We start from the raw sequence: 22,375 nt of genomic DNA, 5'->3' as shown, positions 1-22,375 counted from the left end.
TATGGTTTTAACCAAAACTAAATTGTATATTTTTGTTACAGAATAACAGATGCAGCTACTTCTGTTAAGGAAAAAAGCTTTTTTTCTGTATGTTTTTTCTGTTAAATACATTTATTTCAAAAGTTTGAAATAATTACATGGGTTAAGATGGAGATGGATATTTCATACACTGCTTTTCTTTGTATTTGTCCAATATATGATGTTTCGGTCTGAAATCACTGAATAAGACATCTTTGTTCAGTGGGAGTTTGGGGGAATTGTTCATTTCCTTTGTCATCGTTAGTTTTCTGTTCCTCCTTCATGGCTGAAGCAGGTGACAAGTGATTGATCATGCCCTGCAGAATATCCTTGCTTTCACTGGGAGGAAGATTGCTAAAATAATACTGAGGTACCAGCTCCACGAACCTGGTGAGGAAATAAGACAAAACATTTGTGAGTATCTTTTAATGGGAAATGTTTGAATTCAAGGCTTGTATAAAAGACATCAGCAACATGCTACAAAGCTGGTACTTCAACTCAAACCCAAAACCCTCTGCAAGATGCAGTAGTAGTTTGTGGGTTTGGTAGTCTCACAATGTACTCAGTCTACACTTCAAGGTGATTTTCATTCAGTTCTCAATGCTGCAGATTGAATTAAATAGTAATTTTCCTGCATTCGGACATATTTTTGGTTCAATAAACTGATGAAAAAGGCTTTCTTAGAAGCATTGGAAATAGAAAAGATAGGACAGTGAAATGTATATTCTTGATGTAAAGAGATTTTTGCAGAAGGAAGATTGTAGTCTTCTCTTGAATCCATGAACAGTTGATACGGACTGATCTAGGTGGCTGGGTACATAAAATACATTGAGAGAAAGATTTGCTGGAAAATAGGTTTTCAGGGAACAGAGATTTCCAGTAAGATTAATCTATGAGTACACTGCTCTGTTAACTCTTCCTTGATGGTTTTTTTTGCTGTATATTTTACTCTGTAAGAAACTTTTGCCACTTGTCAGGTGTTTTTCCAGTGGATGCGTTGATTACAGTTGCAGTGGCAATACCTGTGCAGATCAGCACGTTAGGAAATGCAAAAGGCTGACTTAAATGATGTTTTGGTTTGCATGTAAAGAATAGTGATGGTGTGATATCACAGTTCTTCCCTTTTTTAATCATTGTGAGCTCTAATGCAGTGAGTGTTCTGAATGACAGTGCAGACATCAAGCAAAGCTGCACACAGTGACAGAACAATACTGGCAACAAAGAAATTTATCCCACATATATTCACTCGTGAGTATGAAAAGTGTGAAAAGCAACAGTTTCTTCACCCTTCCAGTGATGAGGGGTGAAGCTCCTCTTGCTTGACTATTAGATCTTAGGCAGAAGTTCTTTCCCTGTGAGGGTGCTGAGGCGCTGGCACAGGGTGCCCAGAGAAGCTGTGGCTGCCCCATCCCTGGCAGTGTTCAAGGCCAGGTTGGACACAGGGGCTTGGAGCAACCTGCTCTAGTGGAAGGTGTCCCTGCCCGTGGTGGGGTTGGAGCTGGAGCAGCTTTAAGGTTCCTTCCAACCTAAACCAGTCTGGGATTCTATGACTGGGTAGTTTTTATGACAGAGATAAATCAGTTGACTTCTCCAAGCATTGCTTTCAGTGTACAACACATATCCTTACTCTGTGACTTAAGTTATGCTTTTGTGGTAGAGGTGTGCGTGAAGAGACAGTTTAATCATTGTTAACTTACAGATCAGGTGAGATCTCGGAGACTACTCTGATGGAATTGTCTTCTGATATACTAAACTCGTGGAATAAAACCCACTCGGGAATCCTTCTGCTGTTACAATAAGATGAGAAAGGATGAAGCTGGGCCACTTGTCTGTGTGTTAACATTAAGTAGTTACCTGAGCCATCTACATCACGAGCAATCTAAAAAACAAACATTCAAGGAGTTGTCCGTTACTTCATTGGATGTGCAAGATACATAGATCAGTGTCTGCTTATTATATTAAAACCAGGAATTAAACTTGCATTCACATACTTTGAACTGGAGAGCCTAAATATCAGTGTTCTTCCCAAATATCTGTGAGAAATAAATATCTGGGTACTATGAAATGAGGCTTGGTGTTTAAGAAATTCTTGATCTGTATAGTTGAAAGGAAACTGCAACAAATGAGGGCAGGTTTATACAGTAAGTATCTGAACTTGGCTTTGAAGGGTCTGTGTGAAAACAGATGTATTCTTTAAGAATTCAAAGGCTTTAAAATACAGTGTGCAGCCCTTGTAGTTTGGAGGGGTCATTTTATTTAAGTGGAGCATAGTGATGTGAAGGAAAGCATGTTACCAAGTGGAAATAAATCAATCTTTCTTATTTATGTATACAATTACAGTTAGAGTATCTTCTTTGGTTGAGGTGAAGAAAGCTGTCTATTATGTGTACCTAAACATATTAAGTCAATTCTTGTTTTCCAGGGTATTTTCACAACAAAATCTTCAAAGAGAAAGAATTCCTGGGAGAATATTACAAATTAAAGAGGTTTTTGAAGTAAAATAGTTCTTTGAGTGAGAGGCATATTGACAGTTTTCCTCTTGCAGTGAAATGTGTGGACTTCATGCTGTGATAGCTGAACCCAAGAGAGAAGATTGGAATTGGCCCAAGTGTTTGATACTCTGGAACAAATGGCTTATATCCTTTGTGCTGAGCAAGGTTTCATTACCTAACTTAAGTTCTCTGAAAGCATTCTATATAACATAACAATGCAGTAAGGTGAAACAGCAGTATTTTTCCTTACGTGCATAAAGTAACCAGATAAGAGAGATTTCTTAATGTTTAGGATATTTTCCTTTGATCCAAAGTCCGGTTCTGAAATGGGAAGTTCAATTCGCTTCATTATCTCCACTAGTTCAGCTCTGATAATTTCTGCCATCCTCAGTGCAGAGCTGCTTAGAAAATAATCACGACACCATTTCTCAGCACTGTAGTCTGTGGAGGAAAAAACAGGTTTGGCTTAAAGCAAAGTTTTACTGATGGTTCCTCTCCATAGAGATACTGCTCTGTGAAATGCTCTTTGGTGCAATAGCTCAAAACCAGGGAGTAGCTGTGTCAGAGCTGTCAACATTCTGGTAGCAAGAGCTGTATGGACAGCTTGGGCTCACTGGTGTGGGAAGCGAGGGAACAACAGTTGACACCCTTAGTTTTATAGAATCACAGCTGTATCTTTCTGTATAAAACTATCCCTTATTTTGTCTGTAAAAGGTAAAACGAGTAGGAAATTTGTTTTCAGGCTTTCAGGATATGGAACTGGAATCGTATTTGTAGCGCTAGTGGTGATCCTGCATGCTGGGAAAGGACAGGTTCTCTTGCACCTCTCCAGCATTCAACATGACTGAATATGAAGGAACCCTACTGTCCCTTCAGCTTTTACTTAGCATAGGCAAATTTATCACTCCACTGCCTAATTACTGGGCTAAGGGTAAATGAACCTGAGCAAGATGTTTGCACACAGGAAAATGCTGTGAGGAGCTTCTGTCTGCTGTGCAGTGCCCTGGCTTTTATTTGGTTTCCTGTAAATTTGAACTTTGAATTTTTGTCCTTTAAACTTCCCTTTTTGTTGAAAACTATCAGAAAACCATCAGAATTGTGAGGCCGCTGAGGGAATCCAGTCCCTCCTCAACTGTGTCTATGTCACTTTATGTCTTAAACATGGATTATGTGCTCTTACAGGAGGAACCATCATCCTGGTCACTTCAAATGACCATTGTAATAGTGTTTATGTATCCTTGTCGGATGATGTATGATGTCCTAAGCCATTTTCAGTTAGTTAAAACCCTAAAACTAATATCCACTTGAGCTGGTTAGGCCGGGTCAGATGGTTCTTGGAGCAACCTGCTCTAGTGGCAGGTGTCCTTGCCCATGGCAGGGGGTTGAAACTGGAGCAGCTTTGAGATCCCTTCCAACCCAAACTGTTCTATTACTCTATGGCTACTACCTTTGATTTCTCCCTGCAAGTTAGCAATTCTAGATGCAGTCATTCAAGAATGGTTTATGAACTAAATGCCAACAATGACTGCTTAGGTTTTTGTTTAGTTTTGTTACAACGTGCTTCATTTTGTCTGCTCTGGGTACACTTACATTGGCTCGTGGAGTTTGCGCTGGCTTCCTTGAAAGCGTTGAAGACATTGATAAGAGTAAAGTGATCTCCTGCAGGGTGGGAGAATTTTCGCCAGCAAGTAAGAGCAATCTCTTCTGTTCCAGGAGGTGCGTGTAAGAAGCAATTAGGAGCTTAGGAAAAACATCAAGCCAGTGGTTATTAACACACACAAATGCATGCACAAGTACTAACTCCACTGGAATTCTTGTTTATTTTCCTTCCTCGGTTCCCTTTAGTCTTGAGTGTTGGATTGCTGCTGAAGAACTGAATCTATTGTATTCACTAAGGCTTAATTTCTTTGGATGTCCTTTCAATCTTGTTAATATGTGCTATAAACACATATGAGGGTGAGCAGCTTTCTCCTGCCAAAAATGCTTCATAATGCTATGATCCAATTTACCCAGAATCCAAACGTCATTTCTTTCATACAGAATGAAACTAAACCTATGGATATAATGCCTTTATTTGCTCCTCACATTTCTGTGTGTTGAAATTTGTGCCTCCCAGTGCATTTTACATGTGTTGTGGTTCTGAGCTACATAACTGTGTCTTTCACGATGGTCGAGCTTTTTAAAAACTGAAGCGTGCCTATGCTCAATCATTGACATTTGTTGTATGTGCTTAAGAATTTCATACATGGTTTGGCCCACTGTTGAAAATCAAGCCAGCTGGGGCATAGGAGCAAGTTGTTCCATAAGAACAACTAAAGCAGCTTGTGGGTTCATGTCCTTGCTGCCTAGAACTGGTTTCTGGGTCTAGGATATCCCATGTGGGTAGAGCACAGTACTGCCATACCAAAATACAGGCAAGGTTAAGCTGTGGTGTTGAGCAGTCAGTAGCTCTTGGACATTAGATACTAGGAAGAAGTTCTTCCCTGTGAGGGTGCTGAGGCGCTGGCACAGGGTGCCCAGAGAAGCTGTGGCTGCCCCATCCCTGGCAGTGTTCAAGGCCAGGTTGGACACAGGGGCTTGGAGCAACCTGCTCCAGTGGAAGGTGTCCCTGCCCGTGGCAGGGGTTGGAGCTGGATGAGCTTTAAGGTCCCTTCAACACCAACCAGTCTGGGGTTCTATCTGCACTGTCCTGCATCTGGTGGGATTGCAAAGGGTCATCATCATTATTTGCTGTTTGAATTTCTGGAGTCACCCCCCTCTCAGCTATCCTAAAATCTTTGGGTCTGTGTATCTTTGATGTATTAAGATTTCAGTAGCAGCAACTGCACAGTGAGTAAGTTTTAAATATCTGGGGTTTATGTGTTGGTTTGAAAGCTCTGTCACGTTGAGTTAAAAGCTCTATAGTTAACAACCTTCTAACACAAATGTTCCTGCTCCAGACTTTATATGAGCAGTCTTTGGGGCCAGCTGGTTTGTCTCACAGTGTAAGAACAGAGGATCCATCGGGAAGGAATGGTGCAGATACTTAAGGTTATGTTAGTTGTATAAAATATTTGATGTGAAGAAACAAGTCCACAAAGTAATTCTTTGTAGGTCAACAGTTCAATATTGTTTATCATTAGAACTTCCCCTCATTTGCTGCTCCCATCTGTAACAAATGTACATGGATATGAGATAAGAATGTTCATTTTGAAGGGATGTTGTGCTTTCTGACAGAAGGTTGGAATCTAATAGGGCAGCCAAAGCATGGAAATGGTGTGCTACATATAAATTCATTACTCGCTTTTCAGTGCATGCTTAAAGCCAAGACTTATAAAGCCAAAGATATAAATTAACTTGAAACAGCAAAATAACAGAAGTTTGCCTTTGGGTTGTGCTTGTACGAAGGGGGCACAAGCCGAGCAGTAAGACAAGATTTACCTGTTACCATGGCTGCAATGGTGAGCATTTCATTGACACACTCGAATTCACACGAAGCCAGAACTGACTTTGACAGTTGTGGATCCAGAGGAAATTCTGACATAATAATTCCAAATTCAGAAAGGTTTCCATCGTTATCCAGGGCTGCAAGATAATCAAGATCTTCCAGAGCCTGCATCAGGCTTTCAGGAGCTAATGAAAAGGAAAGATCATTTAAATTCTTGAGAATGGCTTCATATAAATGAATGGCTGAATTCTCATTGTGGGTTTTCAGTTGTGTATTTCCTGTGTGAAAATGATAAAGTCAGCTTCTAGCATTTGACAATGAGCAAGAAGAAAAAGTAATAAATGAGGTGAATGGGAGGTTGGGAACATTCTGGAGGAAGAAAATAAGGGGTAACAATTATAGGGCTGCAAATAACTCTGTTCATGTTTTTGGTGTCAGAGCAGGTTCTGTCAAAAGTCCAGACACAGTGTTGGATACTTGTACCCCATATCAAAAACTCCTTCCACTACTGGCAGTCTCCAGGTATTTGTGGATGTGGATGTTCATTCCTTTTCAGGAGGGGTGGTCACATTTGAGGGGGCTGTGGGGTACACAACAGCTCTAGGAAAGAGGATTATAACCAGAAGACAACCATTTGCAGAAGTTGTAGCTCCCTTGTTCTTGCAGGTATTTGGAGTTCTCTTGGTTGCTGTTTTGTAATTACTATTATTTTACATAGTTTCTCATGATACCAGAAAAAGGGAACGTGGTAAAAACCAATGTTTCCCTGGCAATTGCCTGTACTTTCTTACTGCACAAAATTAAATGTTCCATTTTCTCTTATTATAGGTTATAACTTCCTTACAACCTCCGTAGGTAGAAGTGGGAACAGTGAAGCAAAAAGAACAATGAGTGAATATAGGGAAATAATTAGGTAGGCTGAGAGACTGATTTGGGGAAAAAAGTAGGAAATAAATGAATTTGAGCCACACGGTGAGTATGGAGCATGAGAATGAGAGAGACTGAACAAAGGCAAACATGAAGGATATTGTGAGTTAGAGTTTAGTGTTTAAGATGGGGGTCTGAGTGGTGAAAGCAGAGCAGAATGAAGACTGAAGTGATGGGGTTTGTATCTTAGATAAACCCAAGTAGAGGCCTGCCAGGAGTGTTGACTAAGGAGGTTTGTTTGCTCCTGCATGTTGAGCTTTCAAGATAAGGTGGTCTATGTGCTTTTTCTAAAGACTGTTGGACTACCAACTAACTCTGTTAATTGTGCATAATCCAGTTTTGAGCAATGGTATATTAAGCTCATTTTATGAGTCAACAACTAATAGGTATTATCTTCCTCTTTCATGGATGAGGGGGAATGAAATCAACCACCCACAAGATCTGAAGAAAATGGCTTATACACACACACACACACACACACACACAAATATGCCTTTTGTATCAGTTATCGTTACATCTCATCAGACATTTCTCAATAGACCAAAAGATGGCATTTGCAATAGCTCTTCTGAACCTCTCGGCTGGATGGGAGTAGATTACAAAGGAATTTGACAAAGACTTTTCTTTCTCATTAAGCATCTTGCTGAATTTCTCCTTTATCACTTTTTCCCACTATTTTTCTTGTGCTTTGCTGCATGTGAAGCAGTTGCAGAACACAATCGGTTTATGTATCCCTGAGCCCTTTTACTGTCATTGGCTGCTTTTTCTTTTGATAAATGGTGCCAGACGAATGTGAAGCCTTAGTCTATGATTTATCCAGATTTTAAAAGAAATTAGTTGAAGTGTTTTCTCACTGACACTTTGTTCTGCTGAAAGAACAAACCTTCACATTTGCAGTGATGAGAAAACACGTCTGAAAGGACAGGGTTAAGCAAATCAGGACTTAAAATGAGAACTTGAGCAGGTCTGTGTGAACTATGTGTTGATGAAAGTAGGTCCTTTTGGCAAAACACACATAGAAGAGCTTTATGTACATCCATGGTAGCTGCACTCCTGGGACTAGAGAGGGTGAACCTGAAAGCTGAGTAGAAGTTGTCAAGCCTACACTCTCCAAAGTGTAGCTACAGCATGGAAGACATTAATTGAAGTTTGGGAACTCTTGAAGCATGAAGGCTCTTCCCTTCCAGCTCTTTTCAAAGGTAGATTTCTATGCCAGTTCTTATTGTAGTGGTCAATATTTTCTATGAGTGCCAGCTCATTCAAATTCATACCTGCTCTCCTATCACTGCAGCAACTTTCTCCTTATTCCAGTTTTAAGAACTGCTTGATATTTTCTCTCTGTTTTATGGGTAACAAGTTAAATTCTAGTCGTATTGAAACTAGTGGCAAAAATTCCACTAGAGCAGGTCTTGGCTTCATCCCCAGCCAAACATACCCAGCACTGGGGACACTAATGACTGCACTGGCAATCTTACAGGCTTCTGTGGGCTGCTTCAGTTTGCATATCAATGTCCCCAAAAGTCTAAATAACAAAAAATCAAAACACAAGCACAGCTACCCCCCCTCCCCCAGGCAGGGTGTGTGTTTGTTCTTGTATCTTCATTAGTAGATGACTAGGAATAAGTTCTTGCTTGAACTAATTATGAAAGGGAACCTCTCATTGGCAGGCTACTCCAGCACTACGATTAAAAGCAAAGCAAGCCTATAAGGAGCTGGTAGGTCACATTTAGCCATAAAACCATGCTTCAGGCACTCTGCCTTCCTGCAAGAAAATCTTGAGTTTGGGCTTTTATTTTGTTGGCAGTGAACTGATAGTTTATTGCCATCACTCTGTAATTAACTAGTTATAATGGAGAAAAAAGTAGAACGGGAAGCAAGCAAGCACCTGTTGGTTTTAACCCTTCTCATAGAATCCCAGACTGGTTTGTGCTGGAAGGGACCTTAAAGCTCATCCAGCTCCAACCCCTGCCACGGGCAGGGACACCTTCCACTAGAGCAGGTTGCTCCAAGCCCCTGTGTCCAACCTGGCCTTGAACACTGCCAGGGATGGGGCAGCCACAGCTTCTCTGGGCACCCTGTGCCAGCACCTCAGCACCCTCACAGGGAAGAGCTTCTGCCCAAGAGCTCATCTCAATCTCCCCTCTGGCAGGTTCAAGCCATTCCCCTTGTCCTGTCCCTACAGGCACTTGTACTAATGTGATGGGAATAAATTGTTTGATAATTCCCCTTACAGGAGGTTTTACAGATCTTCTCCACTGTGTAAATCTGTGAGTGTGGTGACTTCATTCTAAACCACTTGCTATTAGTTTTCAGATAAATCCTCTCAGGAGTCTGTAAATTCCTGTTAAAACCGTGGATCTGCTTCATTTTGGTATTAGAGTTTATATCTCTGCCTGTACAGCATGAGGGGTTTCTGATGACAGAGAACGTTAACAGACACCTGAGGTTTAGTGGGATAAAAGATGAGCCCTTGTGAAAGCTAAAGCATCTGAGAAGAAAATGCTAAGGAAGTTTAAAGAAATTAAAAGTAACAGCTGATGAAGAGTAAGAGTCAGTGACAGGAAACAAATATCAGTGATTGAAAATACAGGGAGATTAAAAACAGTCATTCAAACATATAGTAATTACTAGGAAATCACGGGAAGCTAATTTCCAGAAATCAACAAAGTGGTTTGTGCTAGAACTTACAAAATAGATGGTTATATGGCAGCCAATTTCCATCCCCTGATAGCATCAGTCATTTGTATGTTTATGCCCTAGAGTTAGTTGCCTTGAGATTTATAAGCCCAAATTACTTCCCTAGTTTGCTGTGAGTGTTATAAAGAAAAGGAAGAGAAGACTCCTGGTGTTTTATTGTGCTAGAAAGGACAAGATAGTAAAGCTGGATTAGAGCAAGTGAAGGAACAGTAACAAAGAAATGGAGCTTTCAGATACGGGTCTGCGTTTTGAGGGACTAGATCAATAAAAAGCCGTTGTAGGAACAGCAAATGCTCATTTGGGCGTTCTTTTTGGTATGGTTCCTATTTAAATCAAAACTGTGATAAAGCAGAAGTAGTGCAAATGTTTAGATAGGGAAAGCTCTTCCTTAAAGAACAGAAACCTGCGTTGTCCTATAATGATTTCTAGCAAGCATCATTATTTTTAGTGGTCCTTGCCAATGCCAACTACTGCTGCCACCAAGGTGAACACGAGACTTTGTGAATTGACTGCTGCTTTCATGGGAGCAGAGTTAAAACAAAGCTTTCAAGATGTGTCCTGTGCTTTCAACAAGAAACTCTCACATCCCTGGGAGTTTAAAAGTGTTTTCTTATCTGACGTTTTCTTTCCCTTACCTGTGTTCTTTGGCTAGTTAAGACTGGGCTGCTCTGGACTTGTTTCAGGAAATCTGACCAGATTTTATATTCAAATCCTATTCCTGATCGTACCGAGGCTTAGTAAAGCAAATATGTTCCTAAATATTATTGTTAGTGCTGAAATCGTTTATCTGAGAGTTTCAAGCTGACTTAAAATGATATTCTTCGTTTCACAGGTCTTCGTAACTTTGACATGACAAAGGTACGTTCCTAAAGGTAGCTGTGCTTTTAATCTTTCCAGTGTCACATCCTACGTAGCTTAAACTGAAGCACTCAAGGTGTCATAAAATAGATAAATACAGAAGTATTATTCTTGGTGCATAAGGAAGCAAGTGATTGAGTGATTTGCCCAAAGCTCTGTAATAAGTGAATATTGGAGATAGGAATTGGAGAACACAAATTCCATGAATTTTAATAGTCCATTTAACCACTACATTGTGCTTATTTGGAGGGTCTACAGGTCCTGTGTTCTGGTCTCCTACTCTATTTTAAAATACCTTTTTCTTGATAGATCTTTGCTTTCCAGAGAAATAACTCTTATAAAAAGTTCAAGCTGACATGAATGTATCAGGTGAAAGGATGTTGTCTTTAAAGAGCTGATACACTGCCTGGCAAAACACAGGTTTTTCCAGCTTCTGTTAGGCTTAACAGCATGAAGAACTGCCAAAGTAATTACTGCAGGGAGAATAGTTCTGGGGAATGGCTTTTTCTGTTGCCGTGTTTTAACATTCCTCCTTGGACAGCAAACTGAATACATGGAGAAATTGAGTGCCAAAGGTTTTTCTAATGCAAGGACCAGCTTCTGTGTGCAGGTTTCATCTCGAGTCTCCTTTTTCCTCCCTATAACTTCTGAGGGAGGGTTTTTATGAGTCTGCCATGCTCTGAAGCCACCAATTCCATAACCATTATTTTGAAATTAGAGTTGCTCATTAAAAATTACTTTTCTTAACAGTCTTTCCATTCATCACAGAACCCCAGCCTGGTTTGTATTGGAAGGGACTTTAAAGCTCATCCAGTTCCAACCCCCTGCCACAGGCAGGGACACCTTCCACTGGAGCAGGTTGCTCCAGGCCCCTGTGTCCAACCTGGCCTTGAAATTTAAAGATTATTATAAAATGGCATAAAAGATTTTTGGGTCAGTTTGGTGTCTTTTATTACTCTTAGTAAATGACATTAGAATAGTCCATCTTTAACAGTACTGGGCTACCCCTTCTCATTCTTGGGATGCCCTCTGTGGTACAAACTCTCTATTCTAAGCAATAGGCTATGTTCAGTGTGGTTTGTGCTCAGTTACTGTGCTATACGTACTGCCCCAATTCCCGTTCCTGATGCCCCTTGTCCCATGGATATGGGACTGCTGCTAAGGGTCAGGCAATCCAGTCCATACTTTGCTTCCTGAGGGTTTTTTTGCTGTCTGTTCCTTACCTCCTCCAATTCCTTTTATGCTTTTCCACTGATTCATTCAGTACAGACTATGAGGTATGTGTCCATGTCCATGCTATTAGAGAGCCTTTCATCAGGAGATACATTGTACAAATTAATCGATTAAATTCAGAAATTAAAACATCAAAGCATCCACAAGTGAACTTAAGATACTAAATCTGCCATGAAGTGATCTCTGTTGAGCAAATCTTGCACGGCACATTGAGTTTCTGTCTTTGGCAGTCTGTTTCTAATGAACAAATGCACAAATAAGTTTTGTTTCTGAAACCATATGAAATTATATCTATTTGTACGACTCTTGTTATTATGGATATTAGTCTCAGTGGGGTTGTAATAGCATAGCTCTCAAATGTCACACTACCCATGACCATCCACTGATATTTTAAGCTGAAAATTACTCATGGTACATCTGCACATTTGCAGAATCTGCAAACTGCCTTCACCTTGATTTTGTATGGAATTTTTCCATGGCTTCATCGTTATACTGGTTTTCATAGTTTAAATAAGGATTTTTCCAGTGATTTACAAAACCACACAATGTTGCTTCCATCCAGAGGAAAGGAGCTCTTTTGTCCCCTTATATCACACAGTAAAGATGTAGCTGATAAACTGATAAAAACGTACACACATCCCTATTACAGTGGCAGGGGAATTTGAGTAATGCACTTCAGAACTGCGGTGCCAAATACGTTTTCCTATGGCTCATGAATTCTAAAAAGGGGAACAAGTCTGTTGCATTTGCTCATCTTGATTATAGCATGAATTAAACGCAGCAGCTGTAAGCCTGACATGTTTGTTGCTTTCATAATGCAGTAACGAGTCAGAGTTAATCCAGGCTTTTATTTTTCCTCAAAGAGCATCAGAAAATCCCCCCTCGTGCACATTGTTGCTGAGCAGAAAGAAAATGTTTTACTGATGTAATTTTTGTTTCTTTACTTGTCTGATGTGTGTTCTCTACTTCGTGTGCAGGGAACGGACCGTGAAGTACATTTCTCTTTGAATTCTTGCTGGGAATTTCAGTGTTCTTTAGATCTGTTTGTTCACTGCTTCATGGCCATATGTTACTGTGTCATCTCGGCGAAGACATTATTTTGTTTTGGAGAAATGCAACTTGGGTTAAAAGAAAACCCCAAAGCCTCCATCTGTTTCAATGCAAAGAAAACTTGGGAATGTTTGCTGAGCAGAAATGGTGCCCAGAACCATAGAAACCAGGTTGGAAGGGACCTCAAGGATCACCTGGTCCAACCTTTCTGGGCAAAGTATGACCTAGACTAGATGTCCCAGCACCCTGTCCAGCCAAAACTTAACAGCATCCTACATTGGGGAATCCACCACTTCCCTGGGGAGTCATTCCAATGGCTGGTTGTTGTCATTGGGAAAAATTTTCCTCTTGTGTCCAGTCGGTATCTCCCCATCAGTAACTTGTGCCCATCACCCCTTGTCTTTTCCCTGTATAAAGGGAGTCTTCTTTGTGGCCACGCTTTAAATACTGGATTAGTGTAGGCATAGGAAAGCCTGTGGCATGTGTGGCGCATGGGAGAGGCTGCAATGTGTTTACACCCTCTATTCAAAGGGAAATCAAGTCCAAGGAGGCAAAGAGATATGGAATAGTCAAGCCCAGGACAAACTGTGCTGGCGAGAAACAGAAAGGCTATTTGGGGTTTTGTAGTATCTGTATGCTCTGAACAGCACTTCGTATTTGGCCAGGTCAAACGAGAGCACACAGAAATACTGCAATGTCTTTTTGTTTGCTTGTTTGTGTTTGGGTTTTTTCTGGTCCAGTTGATCTTGTGCCATGTTTGGCTGAGAGTGGGCAAATTGGCTTTGTATACATTGGTAGTAAACATGAGTAAGAACTGTTTTGCCCAAGAGAGTTCTTAGGGTCAGGAAAGCCACACTGCTTGTTTTGTGAGCTTTGTTGCTCATCTCTTTCACTTAGGCCTGTATATCATCTCAGAGACCCTTCCTCAGCCTTTTTCATCACTTCAGGTTACAGAAGGCTTGTACAACTAAGCCGACTGCAGCAAAGATAATGAAGCCTTTTGGGGAAGCTGAAATCTCTTGCTCGAGAGAGGATGCTTTCCATCTCTGAAAGCTCTTCTCTTTGCCTCCTCTGCAATACTCCTGCAGTACAGGATTCATAAAGGTGTAACATCTATCTGACCTTACGACTAGCAGAGGAAAAGTTTTCAGGGCTACCCTTTAACCGGGTACCAGAGGTTTTTGGAGCTGGACAGCAGGAACTTTGCGGTGTGACTTTAGGGTCAGTGTCTGCTTCTGCTGGAGTATGTTGTGCTTCTTCAACCCCTGGAGACCAGTGTGGCGTTGAGCGTGTGCAGCAAGATGGGTCTATCTCAGCACAGAATGGCCTTTCCCAGGCTGAGATCACTGACCCAAAGCTCTTGGGAGGATGAAGAGTCCAAAAGAAGTTTTTATGTGCTTGAAAGCTTGATATGTGTTTTGAGTTCCATAAGTTGGTCTAATACAATAACTACCCTTACAAATTTGCTTACTTCAGTAGTCCTGTTTCTTTCAGACAAACACGTTTCACACCAGGTACTTCAAACTGTCTGTATTCTGCAAGTGTGAGCTTTATAGACCTCTCTGGAGAACTGTGGTAAGGGTATAACTTCAGCGTTAGTAGGAAAGAAGTTGCCTGCATGGAAGTGGGAAAAAGGAAGCCCCAAGGCAAAGAAAGCCCATGTAGGACAAAGGAAGAGTTGTACTAGACATTGTTTCAAATTTTAATGGTGTGGGGCCTTAAGATGGGGAGAAGACCAGGAAATTGGGTACTTTCTCATCTCCCTTCTGTGGCCTCCCTACAGTGTTTGTGGGATTTTCTGTTCAAACACTTTGTCTAACATTCCTCACACTGTTTCAATAATTCCTAACGCTTCACAATACCTTGACCTCGCACTTTTGATCTAGTTAACAAAAACTTTCTCACAGCTGATGTTCACCCAGGTAAAGCTGGTGCATTCATCAAGTGCTGTTACAGCTTTGTCCACATGAGCACGGTGCTTTCTTCAGCTGCATTATCTCAAAAACACAGGCAGAACTTAGAATTCCTACATCTGTGGAATCCTTAAGTGCCTCTAGTGTTTCATTTCCTCCAAATGCCAACTGCCTCCATTGTGCCTTTAAACCCAAAAATACCGAATGGTTTTCCTAATGTAACTTTGCTAATTCAATCTGAAGACCAACTTTCTTTACCCAGTAAAAGCACTAAGGCGTTTTAGAATGTGTTTTCTTTTGTTTAGTAAAACACTTTATAAATTTGAGTGGAAGCCAGCTGTATTCCACAACCATCTTCCATGAAGGTTTCCTAAATTCGGCACAGGAGGTGACACCCACAAGGCCCATTGACTCTGATCCTCATCAGTCGTGAATTAGTTACCACTCAGACTGGCAACGTGTTTTCACATTTCTTTTAGGCATGTTTCTGCTAAACAGGCAGATGAGGGAAAAGTGGAATAAATTCTGTTTTCAATTCCACTTACAATCTGTCACAACAGCAGGAAGTAAACTCTTCATTACTGACAAATCACAGTGCACAACATGGAAAAGACAAGTGATCGTTTCAATTTCATGTATGTACATGAGGAAAGGGAGGATAATGTAAGAATTATTCCTACTTGCACTGGAAAATGATCATAAATGAAGGAAGCAATAGGTCACATGAAACCAGTGAAATCAGTGCTATTCCTTTCACTTTAATGGGCTTCAAATCAACAGCAGAATTTGCAGTGGTACTTGGATTTTGTGGTAGGTCAGAACAGAGAATATTCTTCTATAGAAAAAGCCCTGAAATATTAACTCAGAAAAATAAAACAAATAAGCAACCACTTTCTTCACAGTCTCATCTCAAAATTCAACATGTTATTCACTGCCTAGCATTGAAATTTATTTGGGTTTATTTTATAAGCAATATTGTCCTTAAGTAACAGCTTATTGTAAATACGAGGTGGGAGATGCTGAAGGATAAGAAGAAAACTGATTTCCTCCCAATGTATCTCCTAGGTAACAACAGTAGTTTATTTGGGTGGTAAAATTTTGATTAAAGGAATGTGTTTTGTTAGATATCTATACAGTGCTTTGTACAATGGGACCCGTATTTTCTTTGTCGGTTCAAAGAAAACAATATCAAAACCTAGATGAGAAGATACTTGGAATATTGATTTTCTTAATTCTATGTTTTTTTCATTCTAATTCCATTCAGATACTTTATGGCCTTTTTCTGAGCAAACAGTTCATACACCGTGCCATTTTTCTAAGTGCAACTATGGTATTGTGACCTGTTCTAGCAGGTAAGTGGTAAAAGCAGTGACAGTATTACCACAAGTACTTCAGTGAAGAACAGTACTGTGAATTGCAGGCTAAAATTAATCTTTAACTGCAAAAGTAATAATAAAAACATGGAAAATTGGTGTAACATCATTACCTGGCCTGCTTATGAAGTCACAGTGTCCAAAGCCTGCTATATTCATCCTCTTCAGGAAGAGCACCATGCTCGTTAGGTTTGATTCCTGTATTTTGGCTGGTAGATGTGGTTTCATTTCTTTGTATGTAAATTCTTCAGGATACAAGCAGAAGATTTTTCCTGGAAGAGAGTTCAGGAAAATCACCTTACTTTCTTTTTTGCATGGCATTGATTTTATTAGTATTGAGCTAATGGATGTAAATTTTGAGCTAATAATTCTACCTGATGAAGACATGCCCAGAATTTGTTTATGCATCTCTGCTTGACTTTTGCTGATAGGCTGCGTTATAACAGAGTCTGCTCTGATTCTAGGATTGTACACCTTTAAATGAAAGAGATATTAAGCATCAGATAAACAAGTGAAGACTACAAAAATCATAATGGTCTGTACTGAATTTTTGTCTAAGTCATTTTACAGAAAGTGTAGTAACAGGTTCATTTCTTTTTATACTGCGTATGTCACCAGCTTGGAATTGAGAGCAGTCAGCACTTGGATCAGTTACAGACACTTAAGTTTTGCAATAACTCTGTAAGTATACTTGAAGAGGAATGTCTTTTTCTGAAGAGATGTACCTTACCAGAGCACAAAATGTATAGCATCAAAAAAGATAATATATTTTTCCATATTCTCATAACATTTTGTTCCAGATTTTTGTCTTAGTACTGAAATCTGTTACTTCACTAAAAGAGACAAAAACCGTATCAAAGAAGTACCATGCCCTGTTTTGTTCTTTTCTTGATTGTACTTTATTATAATTAAACTGAGGAGCTGATTCATTCATTGTTCTGACCACCAGGTGATGTTCCTAAGTGAAACATTGGAACAGGGTACCCAGAGAAGTTGTGGCTGCCCCATCCCTGGCAGTGTTCAAGGCCACGTTGGACACAGGGGCTTGGAGCAACCTGCTCTAGTGGAAGGTGTCCCTGCCCGTGGCAGGGGTTGGAGCTGGATGAGCTTTAAGGTCCCTTCCAACACAAACCAGTCTGGGGTTCTGTATAGAAATAGAACATCCGGATAAGGAATCTTTCTAGTCATGCCATCAGAATCAACTTTGTCTACCTTAGCCAGGGTTTTAGTAAAAAAGATAAAATAAGCTTCAGTGCAGGAGACAAATTTCATTTCCTCCAGGTAATTTTATGATAAATTCCAACTTGCACGTCTTATGTGTGATTTTGTTCTGCACAAAACTTTGCCTGATCCCTCTGTGTTCAAGTGACTTTCACATCCATGTAGATTGGGTGTGAATTTGACCTGCTGAGGGTATGAATATTAGAGGACTACATTTCAGCTGTTAGGACACAATCATTGAATTAAAGGGTAAAAATTGCATAACTGATAGATGGCCATCAGAGCTGTCTCAAAACTGATCTATTCACATTGCTTCATGTTTCTGGTTCACAGAAGGCTGGAAGCACTGAATTTTACTTTGGCCATCAGATTACTGTGGAAGTGAGATTCATTTCCATCATCCAGGACAACTGCAGTTTCACAAGTAAGTGGAGTTATGCATGGTGTAACTGAAACCCCTTGTAGGCTTCTCTTGGTTTCACACAGAAGTACAAGTTCTTTTTCATTGTCTTGAATCTGAGTTAGTTTATAACCCCCATATGAGAACCTTTAAAAATGACAGTGTTAGACACAGGTTTTTGCAGTGAAAATGAAAGGTAGTGATAGTTCCCAAGCCTCTGCCTGAACTTCTTTCAAGGCTAATAAGGATTAATGATCCCTGATCCAAAATTTTAGGAAGATCTAACTTCAGTTTTGGTGATTCCATTCCAGATTATATGAAGAAAATATTATTTTCTCTCTTTTTCCTATTACTGGAATGTTTATTTTGGCTAGCAGAACTCACAGGACAGTTACAAAGCCTGTAGCAGTGCAGCTTTCCAATTTATGTAATGACTTGTTATTACATAGTTACTCATCCTTTAGGACATCAGTTTTGTATAAATGAAAGAAACAAGAGATATGTTTTTGCAGCAGCATTAGTCCTTCCCAGGATGGGGTGGGAAACAGGAACTGAGGACATACTTAGAGTGACCTGCAAGAAGTCAATGATTAATTTGATAAATTGCAGCATTTTGAAGTATTTGGATGGAAGCTCATATTTAGAAGGAGCACAAGCAGCATTCAAAAGAGTGGTTCCCTGTGTGAGCGTCGCTTGGCGCTGTGCGAGCTGTGGCACTACACTGATTTCTGAAGTGTTAAGCAAGGGGTGAGGTTAACCTACTAAACAAATAGACCAGGTAATCTGCCCATAAGTAGCCTAGAACTGTTTGCATTTTGCTCTATCTGTAAGATGCTGAACAGATAATGATGACTAATAGGCCAAAACTAAGGTGAGGTATAGTTTGCAAATGAAATGTCATTGGTTTGGTGCCCAAATGACTGGCAGTTTCAGCTGTGAGCATTCATCTCTGCTTAGAAACTTGACGATTTTTCTTTCTTACTCAATTTAGGACGTGATTGTGATTTCTTGCTTCGTTTTTGCATGAGATGTCCATTAAAATTGTTTAAATTTTATTGATTTGAATGTTAAAAATATGATAGAATCTGATTTATGAAAGAATAGAAAGATACTTTGTCCTCCAGAAACCATTTGCACCAATCTATCAATCAGCTGCACATTTCTCTTTCCTCCACCCTGAAACAAACCTTACGCTTAGTTTATGGCGCACTGATTCTGGTTAACTCAACTAACCTTTCTTCTCTCCACACCAGCATCAATGACAAAGGTTACGTTTTTAATCCAAATCAACGATTCTCCAAAGCTTGTGGTGAGCAGCACTTTCCTTCTGTATTGTTTGCAGGATTTCTGCTTGTCTTGATGTGATTTGAGAATTAGGTCTTGTTTTGTGGGGTACAGAGGAACTGGGATGAGTTCTCCAAGGTCAGGGTTTAAATTAGGCTGTTCCTGTCTGATCATTTGGTGAGCTTTTTCTATTTCCTGTAATCAGGAGAAAGATTAATTTATAGTTTTCTCGTGAGGATGAAAACCAAATATCAATATTTAATTTTAAAGCAACTCTTCTAAAATTAATTTTAACTATTCATCAAACTATAACAACATTTAAATCTTATGTGATTAATAATTAAAGGGAAAAAAGATAAGGGAACAGAACTATCATATGAGAATTTACTGACTGTATTCACTAACTATAGACCAGGGAGAAGCTGGACTGTTTTTGAAATGTCTTTTTCTCTTCTGCAAGTTGAAGAATGGTCTTCTCTGGCTTTAATCACACCCAAACCAACCTCCAGGTGAAGATAGATATGCTAAAATACAGTACAGGCCTAACAAGGCTGAGAAATGATGAAACAGGCACTAAACTTTACATCTGTAGACGTGTAGGATGCATCTACATCAGTGATTTAGTGTGAAAGAGCTTGGTGCAAGTTTGTATGTGTGTAATGCAGCTGGTAATGCTGTAGCAGGTGCTCAGGTGCCACACTGGTGTGCCCAAAGTGATTTATCTTCTGCTGGAACCAAAGTTAGGTATATGGGGCATCCTGAGCGGCAATGTCCCCTGGGAGACAGCTCTCTAGGTGTGCATGGTGCACCCTGGGGAGGCAATGGGGTGATCTACTCTGCTGGTGAAGGTGTGATGAACGTGGGTGCTCCTGGGGTCAGAATAGATCACAGCAAATCCCTGCTCCATCCCTCTCCAATCCCTGCTGTCTCCATCCCTGAAGAGCTGAAATGGCAGAAGCCTGTGTCTGGGTCATTTGGAGACTACTATTATGTCCTTAGTCAAATTACAATACATAGAAAGATCAAAGTATTCAGAAACATCCCTACTTTACCTTCATTACTATATTTAAGAAGATGTAAACATTGAAAAGATTCTAATTTGTTTTGTGTTGATTTCCCCTTTCATCCCCAATTATTAGTAATATCCCTAAACTGTGGTAATGGAACATCACCTTTAAAACACAATTCACAGGTCGAATATGAATTGTAACAGGTTTCTTTTTTGTTGTTTTAGTCTTTTTATAAAATATAAAATCATTTCTGTGGGGAATGATTTGATTTTAATGCATACAAAAATCCGTCATAGACTTGTGCAGTTTGAAAGGGATTTTTTCTTCAAAAGCATTTTTATTAGCAGACATTTCTCAGAATTGAAAAACCAGATTGAGTTTCTATTTGAGGGTGAAACTGCATTTACAGTAGTTATAAGTTGAAAGGATTCTATACAAATCCTTACGAAGATACAACAGTGGCACCCAATAGCAAGGCTGGCACCAAGACAGAGCATAAATCTTCATGTTCTTAGTTTATTCGTATCTTTGTTCAGTTTAAAAGACAGCTGAGTGCCGGGGAACAGTGAACCATTAGCAAAATGCAACTTTAAATCACAGTTATGCGCGGGATGTGAACTGTGTGCTAACAGTTCATAATGAGTGTTCTGTTCTTTGTGAGAGAGAAAACTACGTAATCTCTTTTCAGCAAGAAAGGAATTATTATTTTAGTGTTGTGGGGGATTTGCCCATCAGTTTAAGCAGAAATAAAACTTTCTTCCTAGTCCTTTGAAGTGGAAAGATCCCAGTTTTTCTCTGACATTACTCCTATTGTGAACAGGGGAACTGATACAGAAAACTCATTAATTCGTCATCTGTAAAATTTGTGTCTATAAAGTTTACAACTGATTATTAACACTATTGAAAGTGCTACATACCCACCCCCCTCCTTACAATGAATATCAAGATTATTTGGGTAGTTTATGGTAATTTATCTTTGCTTGTGAGAAGTCATTATCTCCTGGAGTTAAGAAGGTGAATTTGTTCTTCTACAGAAGATTTAATAATACAAAGTGTAAGGTTGTATATCAGGAAATAAATAATAAAGATAATTTATCATAATTTTATGTCTTAAAATATTTATTTGATGGGCAGATTGCTTTGACATCTATAAAGGACCTGATTGTGCAACCCTGGCAGCAGTGAATTGATGGTGGCACTGCTGTCTTCAGGGATTCAGAGATGCCCCTATTTAGAACAGCTGAGCCCATGCAGATTCCTGATCATCTGTAGCACCTCCAGAGTGAAGTTTGCCTCCTGCTGTTGTGTACACAAATGGCTGGAAGTTTGCAGCCATAAAGGAGAATGCAAATGGGAAAACCTCATAGGCAGGATTAAGGTAAAAACATTTCTGTGCAGAAGAACATTTATGCAAACTGGACCTGTGTCCCTTCCTGCAGACAGGGATAACAGAGTGTTTTGTATGCCCAGTGTGAGAACAGATTGCAATGTGTTAACTCTCTGCATCTGGGGCCCTTGCCCCTGTATATTGTCTTTGCTACTTTTGCCATCCCACAGGAGAATGGTGGCCTTTCTTTAAGCCTACAGAAAATTGATAGTTTCTTGTATTAATGTGTGCTAAACAGATAATACACTGTTATGTCTATACCATAACCTCTTTGTAGGAGAAACCTTAAATGATAAAACCTGCTGGCAGTGTCTGTTGTCTTAGATACTGGCATCAAGATATTTATAGGTCCTATAAAACCAGAAATATAAATAATTTCTTGATTAAAATCAGAAATACTGAAATTGGTTAATAACTTACTTGTTCGCATGCCAGAAAGACGACAATATCTCCTTTCTCTTTTGTATGGTGTATTTCAAAAAGCAGTCTTAATGCGGACAGAAAGGGGTCTTTCTGAATGCTGCAAGAGTAGACAACCTCTGCGTGGTGTTTGCTTTCCACTCTTATGAAGGGGATGCTGCCATAATATTGCTGCAGTTTGCTGGACATGTGAGGTGCAGTAAGTATTACCAGCCTCAGTTCTGGTCTTGATAACAAGACATCTTTGAGGAGGGCAAGTAATGCATCTGTTGCAACAGTTCTTTCATGCACATCATCCAAGATGATAACACCGTAATAGCTCAGGAGAGGGGTAGACATCATTTCCCTTTGTAGCATGTCATCTGTACAATATCTGCAACAAACAAACAGAAAACTCTACAGAGTTGCTTGGAATATTCAGATGTGATTGTAAGGAATTAATTCAGGGTATTGGAGATAGCATGGTCCTTTCTGTTCTAACAAGAAAGATTTGATAAGAACAGAGAGTCTATTTTACAGGTGATATCACAGTCTCAACTTCATGTTTAAATCCAAGCAACCTGGTCTAGTGGAAGATGTCCCAGCTATTGGCAGGGGATTAGAACTAGATCAGCTTTAAGGTCCCTTCCAACCCAAATTATTCTCACATTGTAAGGCCCTCCTGA

General features: G+C 39.8%; 1 protein-coding gene across 1 annotated transcript in view; it reads right to left on the bottom strand.

The window, feature by feature from the left end:
• Window positions 1-215: 215 nt before the first annotated feature.
• Window positions 216-22,375, bottom strand: part of DHX32 (DEAH (Asp-Glu-Ala-His) box polypeptide 32) — a 26,333-nt gene continuing 4,173 nt past the window's right edge. Inside the window, exons 3-11 of the mRNA XM_010013260.1 lie at window positions 21,711-22,083; window positions 18,843-19,088; window positions 16,363-16,462; window positions 16,102-16,260; window positions 5,931-6,122; window positions 4,101-4,250; window positions 2,761-2,951; window positions 1,716-1,897; window positions 216-405 (exon numbers count right to left, since the gene is read on the bottom strand). Coding sequence (XP_010011562.1) covers window positions 216-405; window positions 1,716-1,897; window positions 2,761-2,951; window positions 4,101-4,250; window positions 5,931-6,122; window positions 16,102-16,260; window positions 16,363-16,462; window positions 18,843-19,088; window positions 21,711-22,083 — 1,783 coding nt within the window. The remainder of the gene's footprint in view (window positions 406-1,715; window positions 1,898-2,760; window positions 2,952-4,100; window positions 4,251-5,930; window positions 6,123-16,101; window positions 16,261-16,362; window positions 16,463-18,842; window positions 19,089-21,710; window positions 22,084-22,375) is intronic.

Source organism: Nestor notabilis, unplaced genomic scaffold, assembly GCF_000696875.1.
Source record: "Nestor notabilis isolate BGI_N333 unplaced genomic scaffold, ASM69687v1 scaffold2344, whole genome shotgun sequence".
NCBI classification, from domain to species: Eukaryota; Metazoa; Chordata; class Aves; order Psittaciformes; family Psittacidae; genus Nestor; species Nestor notabilis.
This window is presented reverse-complemented; position numbering and strand designations above follow the sequence as displayed.